Source organism: Condylura cristata, unplaced genomic scaffold (assembly GCF_000260355.1).
Source record: "Condylura cristata isolate star-nosed mole 26May11 unplaced genomic scaffold, ConCri1.0 scaffold00003, whole genome shotgun sequence".
Classification (NCBI taxonomy): domain Eukaryota; kingdom Metazoa; phylum Chordata; class Mammalia; order Eulipotyphla; family Talpidae; genus Condylura; species Condylura cristata.
In genome coordinates this window covers 29213987-29234211 of record NW_004567104.1, presented here as the reverse complement: position 1 = coordinate 29234211, position 20225 = coordinate 29213987, and the positions used below count along the sequence as shown (strand labels likewise).

The 20225-nt window shown below is 32.9% G+C and overlaps 1 protein-coding gene across 16 annotated transcripts in view; it reads right to left on the bottom strand.

Moving 5' to 3' along the window:
- Window positions 1-20225, bottom strand: part of DLG1 (discs, large homolog 1 (Drosophila)) — a 206024-nt gene that overhangs the window by 79016 nt on the left and 106783 nt on the right. For 13 of the 16 annotated variants that reach the window (XM_004675115.2, XM_012733445.1, XM_012733432.1 and 10 more), the window contains 3 exons: window positions 12380-12433; window positions 5617-5667; window positions 3108-3232 (listed from right to left, as the gene is read on the bottom strand). In XM_004675115.2, coding sequence (XP_004675172.1) covers window positions 3108-3232; window positions 5617-5667; window positions 12380-12433 — 230 coding nt within the window. The remainder of the gene's footprint in view (window positions 1-3107; window positions 3233-5616; window positions 5668-12379; window positions 12434-20225) is intronic. The other 3 variants (XM_012733439.1, XM_012733469.1, XM_012733477.1) reach the window with 1 other exon arrangement.

Genomic DNA, 20225 nt, shown 5'->3' with positions numbered 1-20225 from the left:
CTCCCCACTCTGTCCCTGGTGAAGCCTCTCACCCTCCGCATCTCTGGCCTGTACCCCAGTTCTGTATGAATAAATAAATCTTTAAAAAAAAAACTGATAAAATTGACATTCTTTAAGATAAAAAGGAAAAAATAAACCTCAAATAAATTCAGAAATGGAAGAAATGCCAGAGCAGTTACTAAAGAAATACAAAGGATCCTGACATTTCTGTGAGCATTTGTCTGCCAACAAATTTAACAACCTATTGGAAATGTATTAATTCCTTAAAACATATACTCTTCCCAAGCCTGAATACCATGATTTATATAGAGAAAACCCTAAGTATGCCATCAAAAACTCTTAGAAATAATAAACTATACAGTGAAGTTGTAAGGTTAGAAAGTTCACACACACAAACACATGCACACATATATATTTGCATTTTCATATGAAAACAACTAACAGAAAGAGAAATGAAAAAAAATACCATTATGATATAGCAAAAAGAATTACTCAAAAATAAATTTAATGAAAGAAGACCTATACACTAAAAACTGTAAGACACTATTGAAAGAAATTAGATACAAAGAAATGGAAAGACTTCCATGTTCATGGATCAGAAGAATCAATATTATCAAATGGCCATTTTCACCTAAAGTAATACACAGATTCAATATAATCTCTATTAAGACCCCAATGACAATCTTCACAGACATAGAATCAAAAAATTCTTAAATTTGTATGGACTCACAAAATACCTCAAATAGCCATATAATCCCGAGGGAAAAAAAGAACAAATCATTATGTAGTATGCGCCCTGACTTCAAACTATGTTATAAAGCTACAGTAATGAAAACAGTATGGGGAGGGGGTGTACAGAGAAAGACCAAAACACAACTAGGCACAAAATCAATGGAATAGAATCAAAAACACAGAGGGCCCTCCCTGGTGGAACAAGGGGTTAAAGCACAGCACCATGAAGCTATCTGCTTCGATTCCCGGCCAGGGAGGTGACCCACATGGCATGGCAGACCTCTTCTGTTTTGCCCGCTGCTTCTCTCAGCATTGTTATTTCAGTGGATCTGCCAGTTCTGCTTCCCACTCTGTCTCTGGTGAATCCTCTCACCCCATACACCTCTGGCCTGTACCCCAGTTTTTGTATGCATAAATAAATCCTAAAATAAAAGAATCAAAACCACAGAAAACAGTCTCCCCCAAAACACACACACACACACACACACACACACACACACACACACACACACTCCAAGAGTATACAATGGAGAAAAGAAAATGTCTTCAATAGATGGTTCTGGGAAAATTGCACAGCCAGACAAAAGAATGAAACACCACCATTCTAACACTATAGATTAAAATCAAATCAAAATGGATTAAAGACTTGAATATAAGACCGGAAACAGAAAATATATAGAAGGTGACACAGGCAATAAGCTCTTTGACACTAGACTTAATGGAGGCACTATCAACAGCAATAGAAGCAAAACACGAACAAATTTAACATGAAATGGAAATGCTTCACCATAGTGAAAGAAACCATCACTAAATGAAGAGACAGCTTTCTGAATGGGAGAAGATATTTGCAAACAACTTATTAGACAAGGAGTTAAGATCCAAACTATATAAAAAACACAATTCCAAGAAAAACACACAAACTTATCAAAAAAAAATGGGTAGAAGATCTAAATGGGCATTTCACCATGTAGATGATGAACAGAAGTAAAGAGATGTTCTATATCACTTATCATTAATAAAGTACATATAAAATCCACAATGAGTTACCACCTCACACCAGATAGAAAAACTACTATAAAAAAGCCAAGAAGTAACAAGTGCTAACAAGGATGAGGAGAAAAAAAGAACACTCTTGCACGACTGCAGCTGTGAAAACAGTATGGAGGTTCCTCAAAAAATTAAAAACAGAACTATCACTAATTCTACTTCTGGTTATTTACTTGAAAAGCATAAAAACACTATCAAAATGACATTTACACTCCTGTGTTCACTGCAATACTACTCATAAGAGCCAAGATATAACCAATATCACAACAGCCAACATAACAACAGATGAATGGATTAAGATGCAGGTACATATGCAGTATTACTCAGTCATGAAGAATGATGAAATCTTGCCACCTGTGGCAATAATGGGATTATGTTAAATGAAAAAGTCAGAAGGAGAAAGAAATTTACCATACAAGTCATATGATTTCATTCACTGTTTGTGGACATAAAGAAAAAAAATTGATCAAACAAAATAAAAATAAACTGTTAAGACTATGACAATAGAATGGAGGTTACCAAAGGGAACAGGCAAGGGAGAACAGGTGAACAAAGTTGCTTGATCGATGGTAGATGGTGACTGGACATTTGGTTGTGGGGCACAGAATGACACTGACACACACACACACATACACACACAGAGTGGGCTGCTGAGGGGAGAAACTATGAACATGAAACCAATATAGTGCTATCAACTTATGTCAATATAAGGAAAAAGGAAAATTAATCCCCAGTCCTAAAACTTCACAGACTACCAGCATATATAAGAAATAACAAGGAAGGGAGTAGAAAAAGTGTTATAGTCTATGGCCTAAAGAACCAACAAAGCATGCCAAAGATAGCTTCTGAAATGGAACACTAAAGTAACTAAGAGACCAATGTTCTAATTAAGAAAATACATTAAAGTTTGCATAAACTATTCTTTGTGGTATAGTATATAAGCTCAAATATAAATAATCCTCTGTATCTACAATAAGTGTATATATATTTTTCCCATGCTAAAAATGAGGGGAAAGCACTTAATGAATGTATTTGAAAATATAAAAGGAAACCTATGATTTCTATAAATCTGCTCACCTGTAAGCTGCCAATCAAATTTATTACTCATAATATTGTAATATTTAAGATACAACTGAATTCTAAAATGGAAACAGGAAAACAATGCTTAATGCACAATTTCATTCATTAACTTGTTATTGGAGAACTTACCTTACTTTAGTTACTATAACAGTGTTCTTATTTATATTAAGGCCTTATTCAGTCTGACTTAAGAAAAATATACAAAATGGATTCTGTATAGCAACATAAAATGTACTTGTAAAACATACCGCAATCTTCCATCTTGGGCAGCTGCTCCTCCTGCAATAATTTTGGTGATGAATATACTTGAGTCATCTCCAATGTGTGGGTTGTCTGTACCTCCAGCAATGCTGAAACCAAGCCCTGAATTTCCCTGGGAATAGAGGGGGAACACTAAGATAAGACTTTTATTGATAAGGCCTAGAATTTTACTAACATAGGGAAGGGGCACATATATAAGGGTACATATGTGGGGAATATGAAGATTCCAAATTGATCTAAGGGAAACTTTTTTCTTTACGAAGAATTCAGAGACATTACTGCTGAACAGGTGAGAATGAAGAATGCACACCAAGTACTTCTGGAGTCTAGTCTATGTTATTTTATTTCTCTCTCTATTTATAAAAGTATGTGCAATTTGTCCTTGGATTAGTCACTTACAGAAGTGTCGACTATTAGGTCTTTTTCTTTTAGACTACACGCATGTTTAGTATGGCAAATCTTCACTAAGACAAAAACACTAAAGATCCTTTTCTGCTGCTGTTATATCTTAGTAAAACCAATATATTGTTTTAGTTTTAAAAACAAGGGTTAGAAAGTGGTGCTTTTCTTCTACTAACTTTGCCATCAAGTTATTTTAAAATGAACAAACTGTATCTTCCCAGTAACAACTGCCGTCATCCTTAATTTAACAAAAATTGCATTTAAAAACTGAAAGCCCAACCTGTGAGTTTATTTGACAGCAAAAGTCAATTTTGCCAAAGCTGTCCTACTTTTGCTTGTTTTAAATATTGAATTTCTGTATTACATTTTCCTTGAAGAAAGGGTTCTACTGTTACAAAAAGAATCTCTAAGGACAACTGTTCTAAGGAACTGTGTTAATGTTAATTTTTAAGAAAACATTCATTCTAACTTTGGATTTCAGGTAAGTGGATATACCTGTACCTATTCTCAACTGCTAGTATTAGTTTGAACTACACTATGATGTGTTCTTCGATTCTATTTTAATCCAATTTTCTTTAATTTAAAATCTTCAGAAATTTACTAGCCTCCTAATAGTATCATTAAGTTGTGACAGGTTAATCTAAAGAAAAAAAATTCTTTATCTTTTTTTTTTTAAGAAACTGAGCTATAATTCACTAAAATTCTATAAGTTTAAGGTGTAGAAGGTGTTGACTTGATATATGTTGCAATGATTATCACCACAGCATTAACAAATACATTTAAAACATATTATAATTTTTTGCGGAGAGAATATTTAAGACCTAGTTTCTTATTCTGAAGTGTACGATACAGTATTGACTGCAGTCACTATGATGCACATTAGATTAAATGTGCAATCTTCTAGTCACAAGTTTGTACCCTTTTACATCTCAATTTCCAGCACTAAAGTTCAGTCAGTGAAAACATACAGTATGTAGTATTGACTAAGTAAAGGAATTTAAAAGTTACTGGGATAGGATGAGAAATGAGTAAGATAAAATGTTATATTACATGTTTCAATAAAGGTGGAAAAAAACCCCCAAATCACATACCATATTGAAATATGTAAAATACATTAACACAATAATTACTTCAAAGTTATCATCCACCTTGTTAAATGTTAAAGACCCTTTCAGGTCTATTTTCACTCACAATCCATTTGTCATCAAATAAAAATAAATCTGATTATATAGGAGTTTAGTCTTAAATACAGTGACATTCAGTTTCCTAGGGCGTTTATTTGTGTAGAACATTCATTTTCCAAAAATGCTGGTCAGTGAGTTGGCACTACTAAAATGCATCAGTATTTTACCCATGGGCATTCTTTTTTTTTTTTCCCCTCCATGGGCTTTCTCAATAGGGAAGTATGTCAACACAATTTACAAATCTGAATTTTACCTTTATTTTCTGAGTGGGGGAGTATATAATAAGTTTTTGACAACTTCTTGTTAATTTGAACTATGATTATTATTTTGCTGACCATATTACATGAGCACTAAATACTTTAAATAAATACTATTTTATGTAAAATGATAAAATTAAAAACAAGAAAAACTTGAGAAGTTGTCATAGTCTAAAGAAACCTAAGGAGACATTACTAAATGATTTGGACCCTGGAAGGGAAAAACAAAACTAAGGAAATCCATGTAAACTATATATTTTAGTTAGTAATAATATAACAGTATGGATTCATTAGTTGAAAAATAATGCTTTCATTCATTACATTCTAGTAATCTAAGACACTGATAATCACAACTGAGTTCAGGGGAAATGGGAACTCTCTTTTTAACGTTTTGTAAATCTAACATTATTTTAAAATAAAAGTTTATGTTACAAAGATTATCAAATAAAAGCTACATGTTCCAAAAATACCATGGCTAATTTTATGATCTGTAATTACCATATAAACAACTTATAAAAGAAATTAACATCACATGGTTCTGTTTTTGAAAAAGCTTCTGCTTTGGAATTCTGTATGAATGAACAATATAATTAAAAGTTCTTTAAAGCAACAGAATAGTGCATACAAATCTTAAGATAATTAATAGTTTTTACCCTTTCAAGTGTGATTTCCTCATATTCATAATCTGCATCAGTGCCATTAACCTAATGGGGGAGAAAGCAGCATAGAAATTTAGAATTTAGAAAGAGTGAAATGTTAAGATAATTTTTGCATGACCTACTAGTAAAAACCTCTTAAAGAAATCACTTTAATAACTTTAAAGATTTTCAAGGAATGTGTGAATACAAATGTAAGGAATGAGTTGATATCCACAGCATTATGACTTCCAAATATAAAAAGGGTATGCATATCCAGCTGTCAGAATCACAGACTTTTGGTTCTTTGCCTTGATCCACACATTTAAACTACAGTAAATTCTTACTGATTTGAATTCTTCAATTTTTCTGAAAATCATCACTTTTTCATTCTCACTTTTATGATTTAGGATCAACCATTTGTTACTCTTCTCTGGGCTACTGCCACTGTAATCCATCTCATGTGTTAGACAGATTAGTTTTCTCCACTGCTCACATCAATCCAGTGTTTACACAAATAGATCCTTTTGAAGTCCATGTCTAACAACACATTTCTCTAAAACTCAGAAGCTCATACAATGCTCTACATAAACTAGCCCAGCCTACTGTTCAGCTTCATTCCTAACGTACAACTCTCACTTCTTCATAAGTCTTAGGTAGGTATCATCAAATCTGAATGACCTGTTTTTCCCTTTAAGATTCTTCAAGTTCCTGCCTGTAAAGCTCCTTTACAGACTTACAGATTTCACGTCCATATTTTATGTTCAAATTTGATTCACCATTCAAGTTCTTACTCACATATTACAGACCAATACCTTCTCTCATTCTCTAATTTATTTCCTATTTCTCCTGAAAGAAATCCAGGAGCAGGGTTATTGGAAAAGGGTAAATAGTCATTGGAATCAAATTAATTTGAGTTTAAATCATACTTGAACATTTCTGGTGATATGAAATTGGACAAAATACTCAAACTCAGTCAAACAGAGGTTGTGATAAACTTCATTTCTTCAGATATTTCCTACGTGCCCTTTTGCAATATGCCTAAACCATCTTACCATCAAGAAATGTAAACTATTTCCCTTTCCCCATAAATCTAGGCAAGCCCTAGATGAACCTTGATAAAAAGCATGTGGCAACCGGTGGTGGGAGGCCCATGGGGATTACAACTGAGATGGAAAAATGCACAAAATGAAGGATGATGTAAAAAAACAAAACCAAAAAAACCAAAACAAACAAGCAAGCATGTGGCACAAATGATGCTGTTTGATCTCTGAAGCTACAGAATATGATGCCCTTAGTGCCTGCCCTTCACTTAGAAGGCACGCTGAAGAACCCCAGCGGTTACAGTATAAACAAACCTAAACGAAATGGCCTATGACAAGATTCAGATAAAGGTGAATCAAGGCCTTTGGCCAAAAGCTTCTGCTGTACCTCAAACCAAATCTATTTTTTTTTTCCAGTGCCGTAGCCATATGAATAAACAAAATCACAGAAAATAATGAATTTTTACCTTTTAAGAAACTAAAGTTCAGGGTAATTTGTCATATAATGACAGAATAATAAAACAACAGCACAATAAAATGAAAGCCACCTTGCCATATTGTTAAAAACACACACACACACACACACAAAACCCTTTATTTAAGTCACATTCAGGGGTTTGGGAGTTCTCTTCTTCAGAGGATTTGAAACACATCACTACTACATAATTCTTATGGCTCCAATTATTTTAAAACCCAACTGACACTTTTTTTCCTTTTCAGCTAAAGAGATTTTCTAATTTTTGAGATAATATGTTACAGATGAATATAACCATGCATTTAGAGTTCATTTAAGCATGCATTTAGATTTCTATGCAACCAGAATTCAGGAGGGTTATGCACTACACTTAACTGGACTGGAGGTCTTTTTTTTTTAAAAATCAGTAAAAATAAACCCCTATCTGCAGCTCTGCCATTTTTCTTATTCTAAAGGTTATTAATATCAGTGTTATTTCTCTATTATTATTATTTTTTGCTTAGACTTGGCTAAAAGTCAATCAGTCTTTACTAGAGAAGTACTTTTAACATTACTGATTCATTCATTGCATTCTACATTTTTTTTTTCTGCATTTATTTCTATTAATTCTTTATTTGGATTTTCTTTAAGCTTCTTGAGTGGTATGCTCAATTTACTTATGCTTATTGCTTTTTTCTGCTTTTATAAGCTATGGCTGGATCCAAACTGTTACATTGGGTTTTGTTCACTTGTTTATATCTAAATAGCTTGAAATTTTATTCTGGAAAATATTTCTAAGTGAGTGTATTCATATGGTTTTCTTGGTGTCAAAATGTAAAACTTTTGTATTGTGATTCTGACTTCTGCTTTACGAAATCTAAGATTTTCACCATTAAATATTAGTAAATGTGCTAGGTACTTAATTTAATGCTGCGTCACGGTAGCTGGCAAGGTCCAGGTAGCACAGAATGATTTAAAAGAAATTAAAAGCGAGAAGGCCACAAAGTTCCAAAATGACTTTATTCCTAAACTCTCAATAGCTTGAAACTGGTAATTTCATTAAAGAAACAATTCTATAGTATTAACACATTCAATCTGGACTTCTAAATGCCAAGAATACATTACCCAAGCCATAAATTACAAGTATAATTCAAGAAAAAATAAAACAATAGTAGCAGTGTTTTCAAAAGCAATTATGGTTTCTAGCAAAATATAAAAATGGTTGCCTTGTTTTTTTTTTTTAATGTCTCTACAAAATGTGGCTTCCAACAGGGGAAAAAAATACTTAGTTAATGGATGTGTTGCTATCTATTAATAGGACAAGGTGAGAGGTAAGCTGGGAACAAGGTTAGGGAAGACAAAATCATTAATATATTTTCCGCTTAAGAATGTAAAAATATGGCCCTCCCTGGTGGTGCAGTGGGTTAAAGCACAGCACTAAGAAGCTGAAGCCACTTCCGCATGAGTTCCATCCCGGCCTGCCCCAGAGGTGACCACATGGCGCGGCAGACCTCTCCTTACCCGCCCGCTGCTCCCCTCAGCAGTGTACTTCCATCGATCTGCCTGTTCTGCTCCCCACTCTGTCTCTGGTGAAGCCTTTCACCGCCCCTGCACCTCTGGCCTGTACCCCAGTTCTGTATGCATAAATAAATAAATCTTTAAAAAAACAAGCAAAGAATGTAAAAATATATTGAGAATACTTATCAGGAACTGTTATCGCTACCAGTATTTTCTAGGTTTTGAATTTAGTCCTGTCAACAAAATGGAGATGTTTCTAGGGGGTAATAGCTAGAGCAAAAACTAATAGGTTGGGTACTGATTATGAAAAGTATTGAATCTTTTTTTAAGGAATGAAAACTAGGCAGTCCTTAATTTTCTGAGCATCAAGAAGGTTTAAAACAACAACAACAACTATAGTTTGTATGGAAAATGCAAAGAAGTGCAATGAAAGAAAAGTAAACTGCTAAAGACGTTTTGGCAATTATTTGGTTAAAAGGAAAGACCTCAAAGAATTTTAATAGATGGTAAATCAAAATAAATAAACAAAAAAACGTGAGGAAAGATATACACAAAGCCATAATAAGAGCAACTAATATAAGAAAGCTGACCAGGAAAAGAATAATCAGATTATGCAAACTTATGTCAATGGTAAATTGTATTACACTGATATCTCTGATTCTGGATCACAACTACTTTGCTTTCATTAATGATTTAGAATATATTTTAGTATTTGTTAGCGAAAACTCTCATAATTTAAATTTTACTTGGCTTTTCTTGAGTATTACTTTTCTATATCAACAGTATCCAACAGAATTTTCTGCCTTGTCTAATACAGTAGGAGTCATTACTTATATATGGTTATTGAATACTTAGCATGTGGTTAGTGTAACAGACAAATAAAATTGTAAATTTTAATTTAAATAGCAACATTTAGGCTAGAAGCTACTGCACTAAATAATGCAGCTATTGATATCAATCATTAAGTCCAACTCCATCTCACCAAAACAGTTTCTATTTTCTCTCTCCTCCTACCTTTCTTTTTTTCCTCTATGACATCGCTAGTGGCCTAGGAGTTAAGTCTTAGTCTTATCACTACAAAGGCCTAAGTTTGATCCCTGGTTAGGAAGCTGACCCACATGGCACAGCAACTCACTCCTATCTCTCTCGCTGCTTTACTGAACAGTATATTTTTGTAGATCTGTCTGTTCTGTGCCCCATTACTCTGTCTCTGGCGAATTCTCTCAGCCCCCTCACCTTTGGCCTATACAGCAGTTATCCTAAGCAAAGATAAGATATAAATAAAATAAATTTTAAGTTAAGTTAAAAAAATGCAAACTGTTTTGATTATGGGTATATTTATGGCAGAAAACAAGGAAAAATTTGTGACACAGAAGTTCTCAGTCCCTTATTGGCTCAAAGATTTAAATTTCTTAATCATCCCACATTAATATATCTAAACAGGGCAAATAAATCCTATTACATAACAATGTAAGACTTGCCCAAAGGAAGATAAATAACAGCATAATTTATTAATTCTCTGTTGTTTAGGTTCAATTCAGTAATATCTAACTATAGAGTAACAAAATGAAATTCAAGATTTTATCTATTGACATTCTTATGAGTCATGATTCATATTAATGCAGTCTCAAGCAATTAAAAATCTCAAAGTCTATATCATCACAAGGTAATAATCTAAAAATAAATATGTACTGGAAAGAAGACAATGTTCTTCCTAATGAAAAACTGACATAGCTAAATATTAAGTATTAAGCCCCAAAGAGTTTACTTCTTTTCCTAAACAGTGAATTGCCACTTAGGCTCATTTTAGAATATTGTAGTTATCAATTACACTACACATGAAAAAATTGAAACGGTTTTAGTATCTAAGAAAATGAACAAAGTCAAACTGAATGGATTTTCCAAACCTTCACTTTCACTGTTTATTTGTCTGCTTTAAGGAAAATAAAGCCAAAGGAAAACAATTTGTTGAGATGGAAATTGTCTCAACAAATTGTTGAATTTTTATCACATTGCTGGAACTTCAAAACTTTGTCTTTAACTTTCCCTGCCTTTAACATTTTTATTATTTAAGGAAAGAACAGCAATACATGGTAAGAGAATCAACTCCAGTATCCAGTATCAACAAAATTACTCTCATACTTCAAACTGAGAATAGTACTTAATAGTGAAAGACTGATAGCTTTCTACTAAGGATAAAGCAAAATAATGAGAATGTTTGCTCTTGCCATTGTAATGTTTAATAGAAGTTCCAAGTCAGGGCATTTAGGCAAGAAAAACATTTTAAAAAGGCTGACTGGAAAGAAGGAAATATTTTTACTGCAAATGACTTTATCTGTTGTAGAAAAGCCAAAGAAATCTACACAAAATAAAACTACTAGAGCTAATAAATTTTCCAATAAGGTTGAAGACAGAAGATCAATACCCAAAATCAACTACATTTCCACACACTGTTAATTAAAAAATCCATAAAATTAAGGAAATAATTCCATTTATAGCAGTATTAAAAGAATAAAATAATTATTTTATAGTAAGTAGATTTAATAGAAGCACAAGATGTATATATACTGGCAAATTATAAAATATTATTGAATAAAATTAAAGATGAAAGCAAAATGAAGATATTTATGTTCATGTACTGGATGACATAATACTGATAATCTGGCAACACTTTCCAAATTTACCTAGAGATTCAATCTAATCCATATCAAAATCCCAGCTACCTTTCGGTTGAGTGCAGAAATTAACAAGCTAACCCTTAAATTCACATGAAAATGCCAAGAATCCGGAAAAACCAAATGAACTTCAAAATTTGGAGGTTTACTTAAACCTTCTGAATTCAACTATCATTACAAAGTTAGTTAATCAATACTACATGGCAGTGGCATAATGAAAGAGATTAAAAATACAGAAACAAAGCCATACATTTATAATTAATTGATTTTCTGTAAGTGTGTCAAAATCATTCAATGTGGAAAGAACATTCTTTTCAACAAATGGATATCCACATGAAAAAGAGTAGAGTTGAACCCTTACCTCATACAATAAAAAAATTAACTCAAAACAGATCAAAGACATAAATATAAAAGAGAAAACTGTAAAATATTTAGAAGAAAAATAAGCCTAAATACTTGAGATCCTGGATTTGGCAACAGTTTCTGAAAGTAAAAAAATAATCCATAGAATGGAAGGACATTTTTGCAAATTATGTGATAAAGGACTTGTATGTTGAATACATAAAGGACTTTAATAAGTAACCAATAAAAGAAAGATAATCCAATTAAAAATGAAGAATCTTAATAGACATTTCCCCCAAAGATGATGTAAATAGTCAATAAACACGAGAAAAGATTCTCAATATTAGTCACAAAGCTACAATATAATGTCATTTCATGCCCACAAGGATGACTACGGTAAAAAAGATCAAAATATTGGTAAGGGGAAATAACAAGATGAGTGAAGATTTGGAAAAATTGGAAACGTCATACAAAGCTGATAGGGATCCAAATGGTATAACTGCTGTGAAAAAGTTATATAGCACATCAAACCACTAAACATTAAGAATTACCATATGGACCAATAAGTCTACCACTAAGAATATATAGAAAGGAACTAAAAGTAGGGGCTCAAACATACAGTATAACAGCTCAGTGACATTCATTGTAAGGACAATGTATGAGAGAAAATAATGCTGTAATCTTTGTATGTACAATCAAAAGCTGAACAGGAAAGGTAGATTAAAATGTGGGGAGGAAGTGGGACTTACATAAGTGGGTGTTTCCAAGCTATCTGTGTTGACCAGTACTGGAGGAGGATTTGCCTTAAAGAAAGAATTGTAAATGTGTTAGTATAACAGGAAAATCACCACATACGTATTGATGTTCACAAATGTTAGCACAGGACAGATGTATATAGTTTTACATGAGCTTTTTATATGTTAATATATCATTTCCAACACAAAATAGAATAAATTAGGTATAAGCAGATTGATTTGCTTTTGAGAAATAAACTTGTTATATCTGCTAAAACAGACAAACCTTTCTTAACATTTGCAAAGTACTTCGCTAGTCTTCTCAAAACACCTACAAACACTCTTTAGTGAACCGGCTCCTCTTGATTAGCCTAGAAATTATTAGCTTTCATTTCCTGAAGATCCTATTAGATTCCAGTCATTTTATTATCCAGAAAAAAAAAACCAAACTCCTTCATAATGAATTGTGTTTGAACAAGTTTTATGCATTTTGGCTACAAAAAACATCAAGTAAAAGAGGAGTAATACTTTATTACATATAAACATGTACTATGTTAAGTCCTACTTTAGAATAGTTTACTTTTGAGTGATTTAGTAAAGACCAAGCCTAATAGATAAAAATACTATCATTATTTAAATAAAGCTAGTGCACTTGAAGATTCTTGAGATTTTATGAATATTATAAATTATTTCCCAGTGACCTATTGAGGTTTCTCAAATCAATACTTGATATTTTACTTCATAAAGAAAACTAATGTGGCAGCCTCCCTGGTGGCACAGTGTTAGGTCTTAGCAGTGTGAAGCTACTGGCAGCCACTATGGCATGGATTCAATCCCTGGCCAGGGAGCTAACACACATGGAGTGGCAGACCTTTCCTGTCTTGCCTGCTGCTCCCTTTAGCTCCCTGTATCTCAGTAGGTTTGCCTGTTCTGCTCCCTACTTTGTCTGGTGAATCCTCTCATGCCCCCTCATACTTCTGGGCTGCACCCCAGCTCTTATATGTATAACTAAATACAATAAGCTTAAAAAAAGTATGTTACAGCTTCACCAAATTTTGCTTCAGCAAGTACAGTGATAAGCAAGAAAGAACAAGTCTATTGAAAGTTATAGTAGTAGTTACATTCTTCAAAAATCACAGCAAGAGAAAGCCATTTGGTTAGCTCTGCTCACTTATTACCAGACAGAGTGGAAAATGATGTTTTTTATCAAAGCATTATTACAGTATATATAGTATATACTATAGATATTGTATAGTGTATAGTATAGTATAGTATATATAATACTACAAAATTATTTACAATTCTAGCTACCTAACAGTACCAACTAATCATTGTATGGAAGTTACCTTTTGGTTCTTATAAAAATTCAGATATTTAAATAAATACATATTTATTTAAAAGGTTAAATTTACTTCAAAATAAAACAAAAAGAGGATATGAGTAGGAGAGGTTATAGATTAAGCATGTATATGAGATGATGATTAGTAATGTTATGTACATGGGAGTTTACTGTGTTAGTCCCTCCACATTTGAGTATTTTTAAAATTTTTATAATATATTGCAAAGTAAAACGTATTGAGTCAAATGCTCATTTTGTAAGAGGTTAATAATTAAAGCAACAATAAAATACTGTGGGTTAGTTATTAAAACTTATACAACAAAATAATTTTAAGTTTAATGTTCAATTCAGAGTAAAGAATATATATAGCAGCTAGTAAAAATAATTTGTATTTCTAACTTAAAGAACATAATTAGACAACAATGTATATACAATAAATGTACTTGTAGCTATATTTTAACATTAACATAGTAAATGATCATATTTGAAATGGAAATTGTGGGAATAAAAGGCTTCAAGTTTGATCAGGGACATTCACAGTGAAGTTTAAAAAAGAATTTCAACCAAAAACTAATGTTGAATTAGATAACCTAGCCATCTGAACAAATACCACAAAAGACAGCTGAAAATAAAGAGTCTACACAAATGAAGCGAGCTGACTGACTAAAAATTAGACACCTAAAATAAAGATGAAAATATTTAAGACTACTAGAAGCGGAGAATTAAAACATTTATCTTAGAATAAAGTACACATTACTTACTAGCCTGACATTTTCTAAATTCTAATACAGAAATGATATCTGACAAAAGTAGTACTCCACAATTCTCCAATTTTGAAGAGCTAAGAATGGGAGTGAATAAGGTAGCACAATTTGAATGGGCTTTTTTTTTTTTCATATCAATTAGACAACTTTTACTAAATGAAATGTGCTTTAAAACAAAATGGAACATAAAGAAAAAAAAAGAGACATATGCATTTGAAAGAACTTCACACTGTGCTGAAAATCTTGCAGTAATACAATATGCCAATTCATAAAATATAAGTTAACAGAATTCTCAATTTAACATTTTAAAAGATGATATTAAGGTCAGGAATTTCACATCTATGGTAGCACATATACAAGGGCATTGTAAATATGATGTCCATCCCTATTTAGTTTATAAATTTGACAATGCTCAATGGTATAAAACACAACTCATAGAAATATAATATACTAGCACAAAAGCTAAAGGACTGGCCATTTTTGGAAGATAGAGATGCCTCAAAATTTGGCCCAGAATGTACTTTCATATAGCCAAAGTAAACATTGGCAAATCTGGCTGTTTTAAGGCTTTCGGATCACAGGATAGTGGTAGCAGAAAAGGGAACACAGCATTACTCAGATTTGCTTAGGAGGAAATAAAACAAGATAATTTGAGAAGAATCTTTGTAAAAAATATGTTTTCATAAAATTTATTTCAAGTGGAAAAAACAAAACAAAACACCACCCTCTTTCCTGCACTTTGCTTCAAGTAACACATCAAAACCTGGTTCTAAGTCTCTTCTACATTATTCTATGGATCAGTGACATTTAACTATAGCTAAATCACGATTGTTACTGAAGCTCATTTTTCTATTTCTATAAAGAGACGGCAATGCCTGATTTTCCCAAAGGGACTGTTTGAGATCCAGAGAAGTAATATAAAGGAAAACATGATGTAAACTATAGAAACTAATAAATTATTATATTTTGCTAATAGCATATAGTTGACCCTGAGCAACACGGGTCTGAACTCCGCAGATCCATTTATATGTGCATTTTTTCCCCCCCTACCCTTGGTCACACTCATGTACTCAACCACAAATTACAGGCAGACTTTCAATTGCATGGGAGGTCTGTACTTATAGCCCCTGTGTTTTCAAAGGTCAACTGCATACATTGCATATATTTCAATTTGTACAATAATAAAGTCTTACAGTTCACTTAAGGAAAAGGGATAAGGATGGGGAGGTTAATAAAGGTTCAGGAATGTTTCAAAAATAGGAAAACTATGCTAAAGAATCTGGTCCAAGTCTCAAAATCATGCCTTAGGAAACATTTTTGCTCATTTGACTTTTAAATATTTAATTTCACAAATAAAGGGTCTCATAAATATGGAATGTTGCTATAACACATACAACATCCTCCTACAACTTTAGAGAGCAGTATTACATTAAAAAATTATGATAAAATAATTCTAAGATGCAGTAATTTAAAAATAGATAAAAAACTAGGAATTTAGAAAATGCTTTAATGCTATACACTGTATTTCTCCTTCTTAGCATTTATCAAAATTTCATTATGTTATTTAATGTCTTTCTGCCCTACTGAATAATAAACAAGTATTATTCTAATGCAGAACTCACAAACCCCAGAGAATATATCTTGGATTCTAATTTGAGACACACTACACTGCATTAAAAGTTAAATGCTACCACTTAACATGATTACTGTTAAAGTGTTTATAAAAATAAACAGGATAGATTCTGAGAAGATGGCAGAAACAGAAGAAGTCAAAAAGAGCAAAGCGGCAAGACTCACACTTCTTCATTTCAAAACTTACTACAAAGCTGTTGTAATCAAAACAGTTCAGTATTTATATAAAAACAGATATACAGACCAATGACTAGAATACAAATTTCAGAAATAAAGCCTAAAATTCATGGCTAAATTATTTTCAAGGAGGGTGCCAAAACATTAAATGGGGAGAAGACTATCTTTTCAACAAATGATACCAGAAAACTGGATACCCACATTCAAAAGAATAAAGCTGGACTCTTACCTAACACTATACATAAAAATTAACTTAAAAATGAACCTATAAAAAAAAATGAACCTATAATCTAAACAGAAGACCTAAAACAGGAACTCTTTGAAGAAAACTGAGAAAAAGCTTTGCAGTACAATTATACAAGGATTCAATGTATATAGACAGGGCCCTTCCTGGTGGCGCAGTGGGTTAAAGCAGAGCACTAAGAAGAAAAAGTCATTTCAGCATGAGTTTGATCTCTACCCTGGAGGTGACCCATCTGGCGCAGCAGACCTCTCCTGACCTGCATTGCTGCTCCCCTCAGCAGTGTACTTCCATCGATCTGCCTGTTCTGCTCCCTGCTCTGTCTCTGGTGAATCTTCTCACTGCCCCTGCACTTCTGGCCTGTACCCCAGTTCTGTATGCATAAATATTTTAGAAAATATACAATTTGGACTTCCTGAAGATTGAACATTTTATGTATCAGAAGATATAGGAAGTTAAAAAGCAACCCAAAGAACGACAGAGAATATTTGTAAATCACGTATCTCTAAGGGATAATATTCAGAATATATAGAAAACTTCTAAATCTCAAGAACAGAAAAATAACCCATCAAAAGTGTGTTAAAGACTTCAATAAATATGTCTCCATTGAAGGTATACAAATGCTTAATAAGCACATGAAGAGATGCTCAACATCACTAAGGGAAATGCCAATCAAAACTACAATGAGATAGCACCTCACATCCATAGGATGGCTTCTTCCACAATAACAAAATACAGATTTTCCTTTACCTACAATGTGGCTATGTCCCAATAAATCCATCTTAGTTTGAAAATATTGTAAATCAAAAATGATGGCCAACATAGAACACTGTAGACTATCAGCAGTTTACTTTCAAGATTGCACGACTGACTGGGAGATGTGTCTTGCAGATGCTGCCCAGCATCAGGAGAGTATTGTTCTGTATATTACTAACCCAAATCCAAAGTTGAAGTACAATTTCCATGAATGTATATTGCTTTTGTACTACTGTAAAGTTAAAAAATTTTAAGTTTAACTATCCTAAGTAAGAGACTGTCTGTGTAACAAGTATTGGCAAATGAAGAAACTGGAGCTGCAGTATACTGTCGGTGGGAATACATATATACAGCTGCTATGGAAGAGAGTGTGGTAATTCTCCCCAAAATTAAAAATAAAATTAACATGTGAGACAGTAATTCCATTTTTGAGTATATACTCAAAAGAACTGAAAAGAGATTTTTTTTCAAGATTTATTTATTCATACAGAACTGGGGTACAGGCCAGAGGCTCAGGGGCGGTGAGAGAATTCACCAGAGACAGAGGGGGGAGCAGAACAGGCAGATCGATGAAGTACACTGCTGAGGGGAGCAGCGGGCGGGTCAGGAGAGGTCTGCCGCGCCATGTGGTCACCTGCGGGGCAGGCGGGAATCGAACTCATGCGGAAGTGGCTTTAGCTTCTCAGTGCTGTGCTTTAACCCGCTGCGCCACCAGGGAGGGCCCCGAAAAGAGTCTTTAAGAGATATTTATACCTTCATGTTTATAGTAGCATTACAACAGCTAAAATGTAGAGGTGACCTAAATATTGACAGATAGATAAACGTATAAACAAAATGAGGACTACACATGCAATGGAATATTATTTAGCCTTCAAAAAAGGAACTTCTGATGTCACATATGCTGTAACATGGACTAACTTTGAGGACATTATGCTAAATGAAATAGCCACAAGAGGACCAACACTATGATTTCACTTATATGAGGTACTTAGAGTAGTTGAAATCATAAGACAGAAAGCAAAATCTTGGGTGCCAGAGCCTGGGGAAAAGGGAGGAATGGGAAACTATCACTTAATGGGTAAAGTTTCAGTTCAAGATGAGTTCTGTACTTAATGCCACTGAACTACAAACTTAAAGAGTTAAAGTGGAAAATTTTATATTACATATATTTTATCATAAGAAAAGTTGGAAAAATTTACCGTAATGTAGTTATGAAAATGCATTAAATACAAATTGAGGGATACTCTACAAAATAAAAAAATCTGTTCTCATAAAATGGCATGCTTACAGGCCCTCGCTGGTGGTACAACGGGTTAAAGCACTACATTATGAAGCTCTCCAAAGCCAATGCAGTGAGAGTTCGATCCCCTGCTCCAGAGGTGACCCACATGGTGTGGCAGACCTCTCCTGACCCGCCCACTGCTCCCCTTAGCAGTGTACTTTGTCGATTTGCTCCCCACTCTGTCTCTGGTGAACCTTCTTACCCACCACACTTCTGGCCTATACTCCAGCTCTGTGAACATAAATAAATAAATCTTAAAAAAAAAAAAAAAAAAAGGCATGCTTAACAAAAGAAGACTGTGGATCTATTCTAGATTAAGTGTCATGAAAACTAAGCACAAGGTGTTGTATTATACTGGCCAAAGAGCTAAATTTGTTTTTCCTGTAAAGAACGTTATTGGGAAAACTGAAAAATATAATTAAGGTTTGCAGACTAGGTAACAATATTCTAATAGTGTTGATTTTCTGATTTAACTCAATGTATTAAATATTTTTGTTCTTAGGAAGAAAATGTTTAGTGTTCTAATAACATTTAAAGGTTAAAGGGTATGGGTGAAACTTCCTTTTAAATAGTTCATAAAAAATAATGTACGATTAGATAGGAAGAGAAATGATAAAGTTGATGTGCTAATAAAACTAACATCTGAGTAAAGGCTTATTAAATTTCTTTGTACATTTCTGCAACCTTAAGTCTTACCTTCAGTCTTAAATGAATTGAAAATAAAAAAGAAAGAAAAAACCCCACAAAAACACAAACAGGAAAACAGCACTGAGGTTAGATTTTAGTATTTGGCTCATGAAGGTTATCCCAAGTATACTATTCTATTTAAGAATATGAGTAAAAGTGAAAATAAATCAAGTTATGCTGTAGATCATACTAATTAAATAATTTAAGATCCAACAATCAGATATATTGTGGAACTCTAATAAGAGTCCAGAACAATATGGTGTTCTGTACTGGATATACCTTTAATAAAACTGTAATGTGGGAGTTATTTGTTAACTTGTCTTTGTCACAAACAGTAGGCTCTTTGGAGGCAATGGTAAATGTTATCAAATTTCTTTGTACATTTCTTAGTATTCATTTTAGTATTTACATGATTAAAACAAAAGCAAGACAATAAATGAAAACCATTTTTTCCAAAGCACAGACATAAATATAAACAAGGACTTTCACACATTAAAACAGAACTATAAAGCATTACCAATAACATCAGCTGCATGTAGTTCCTTAAACCTGGTAGAAATAGAGGTCTAAAGCCATTGGCTCCTCACATAATACATTATAAGCTACATGGCCTTTTGTAATGTACTAAAACCTAAAATCAGTCTAGCTAAAATAAGTTTTTCTTTGTGCACTATCCTCTTTTGTTTTTCTAGCTGGTTCCTTTGTTTACTTTCTCAAAGAAATATGAAATGACAGCAACAATATGAATAGCCAAGATCATGTACGTACATGTATTTATAAATATATATTATTATATTTTCAATCATTGTGAAACATCTCAAACTAATAGTGTGGTTATGTAAAATGCTTAGGGTTAGAAAGTATGTGGTAAGATTGAGTTCCAAATTACATCAATTTGATTCTAAGACCTTTATTTATAACTACAAGGCTAAGCAATATCTTAACAATTTTTAAGTATAGTATGATGCTAAACTAAGAAACTT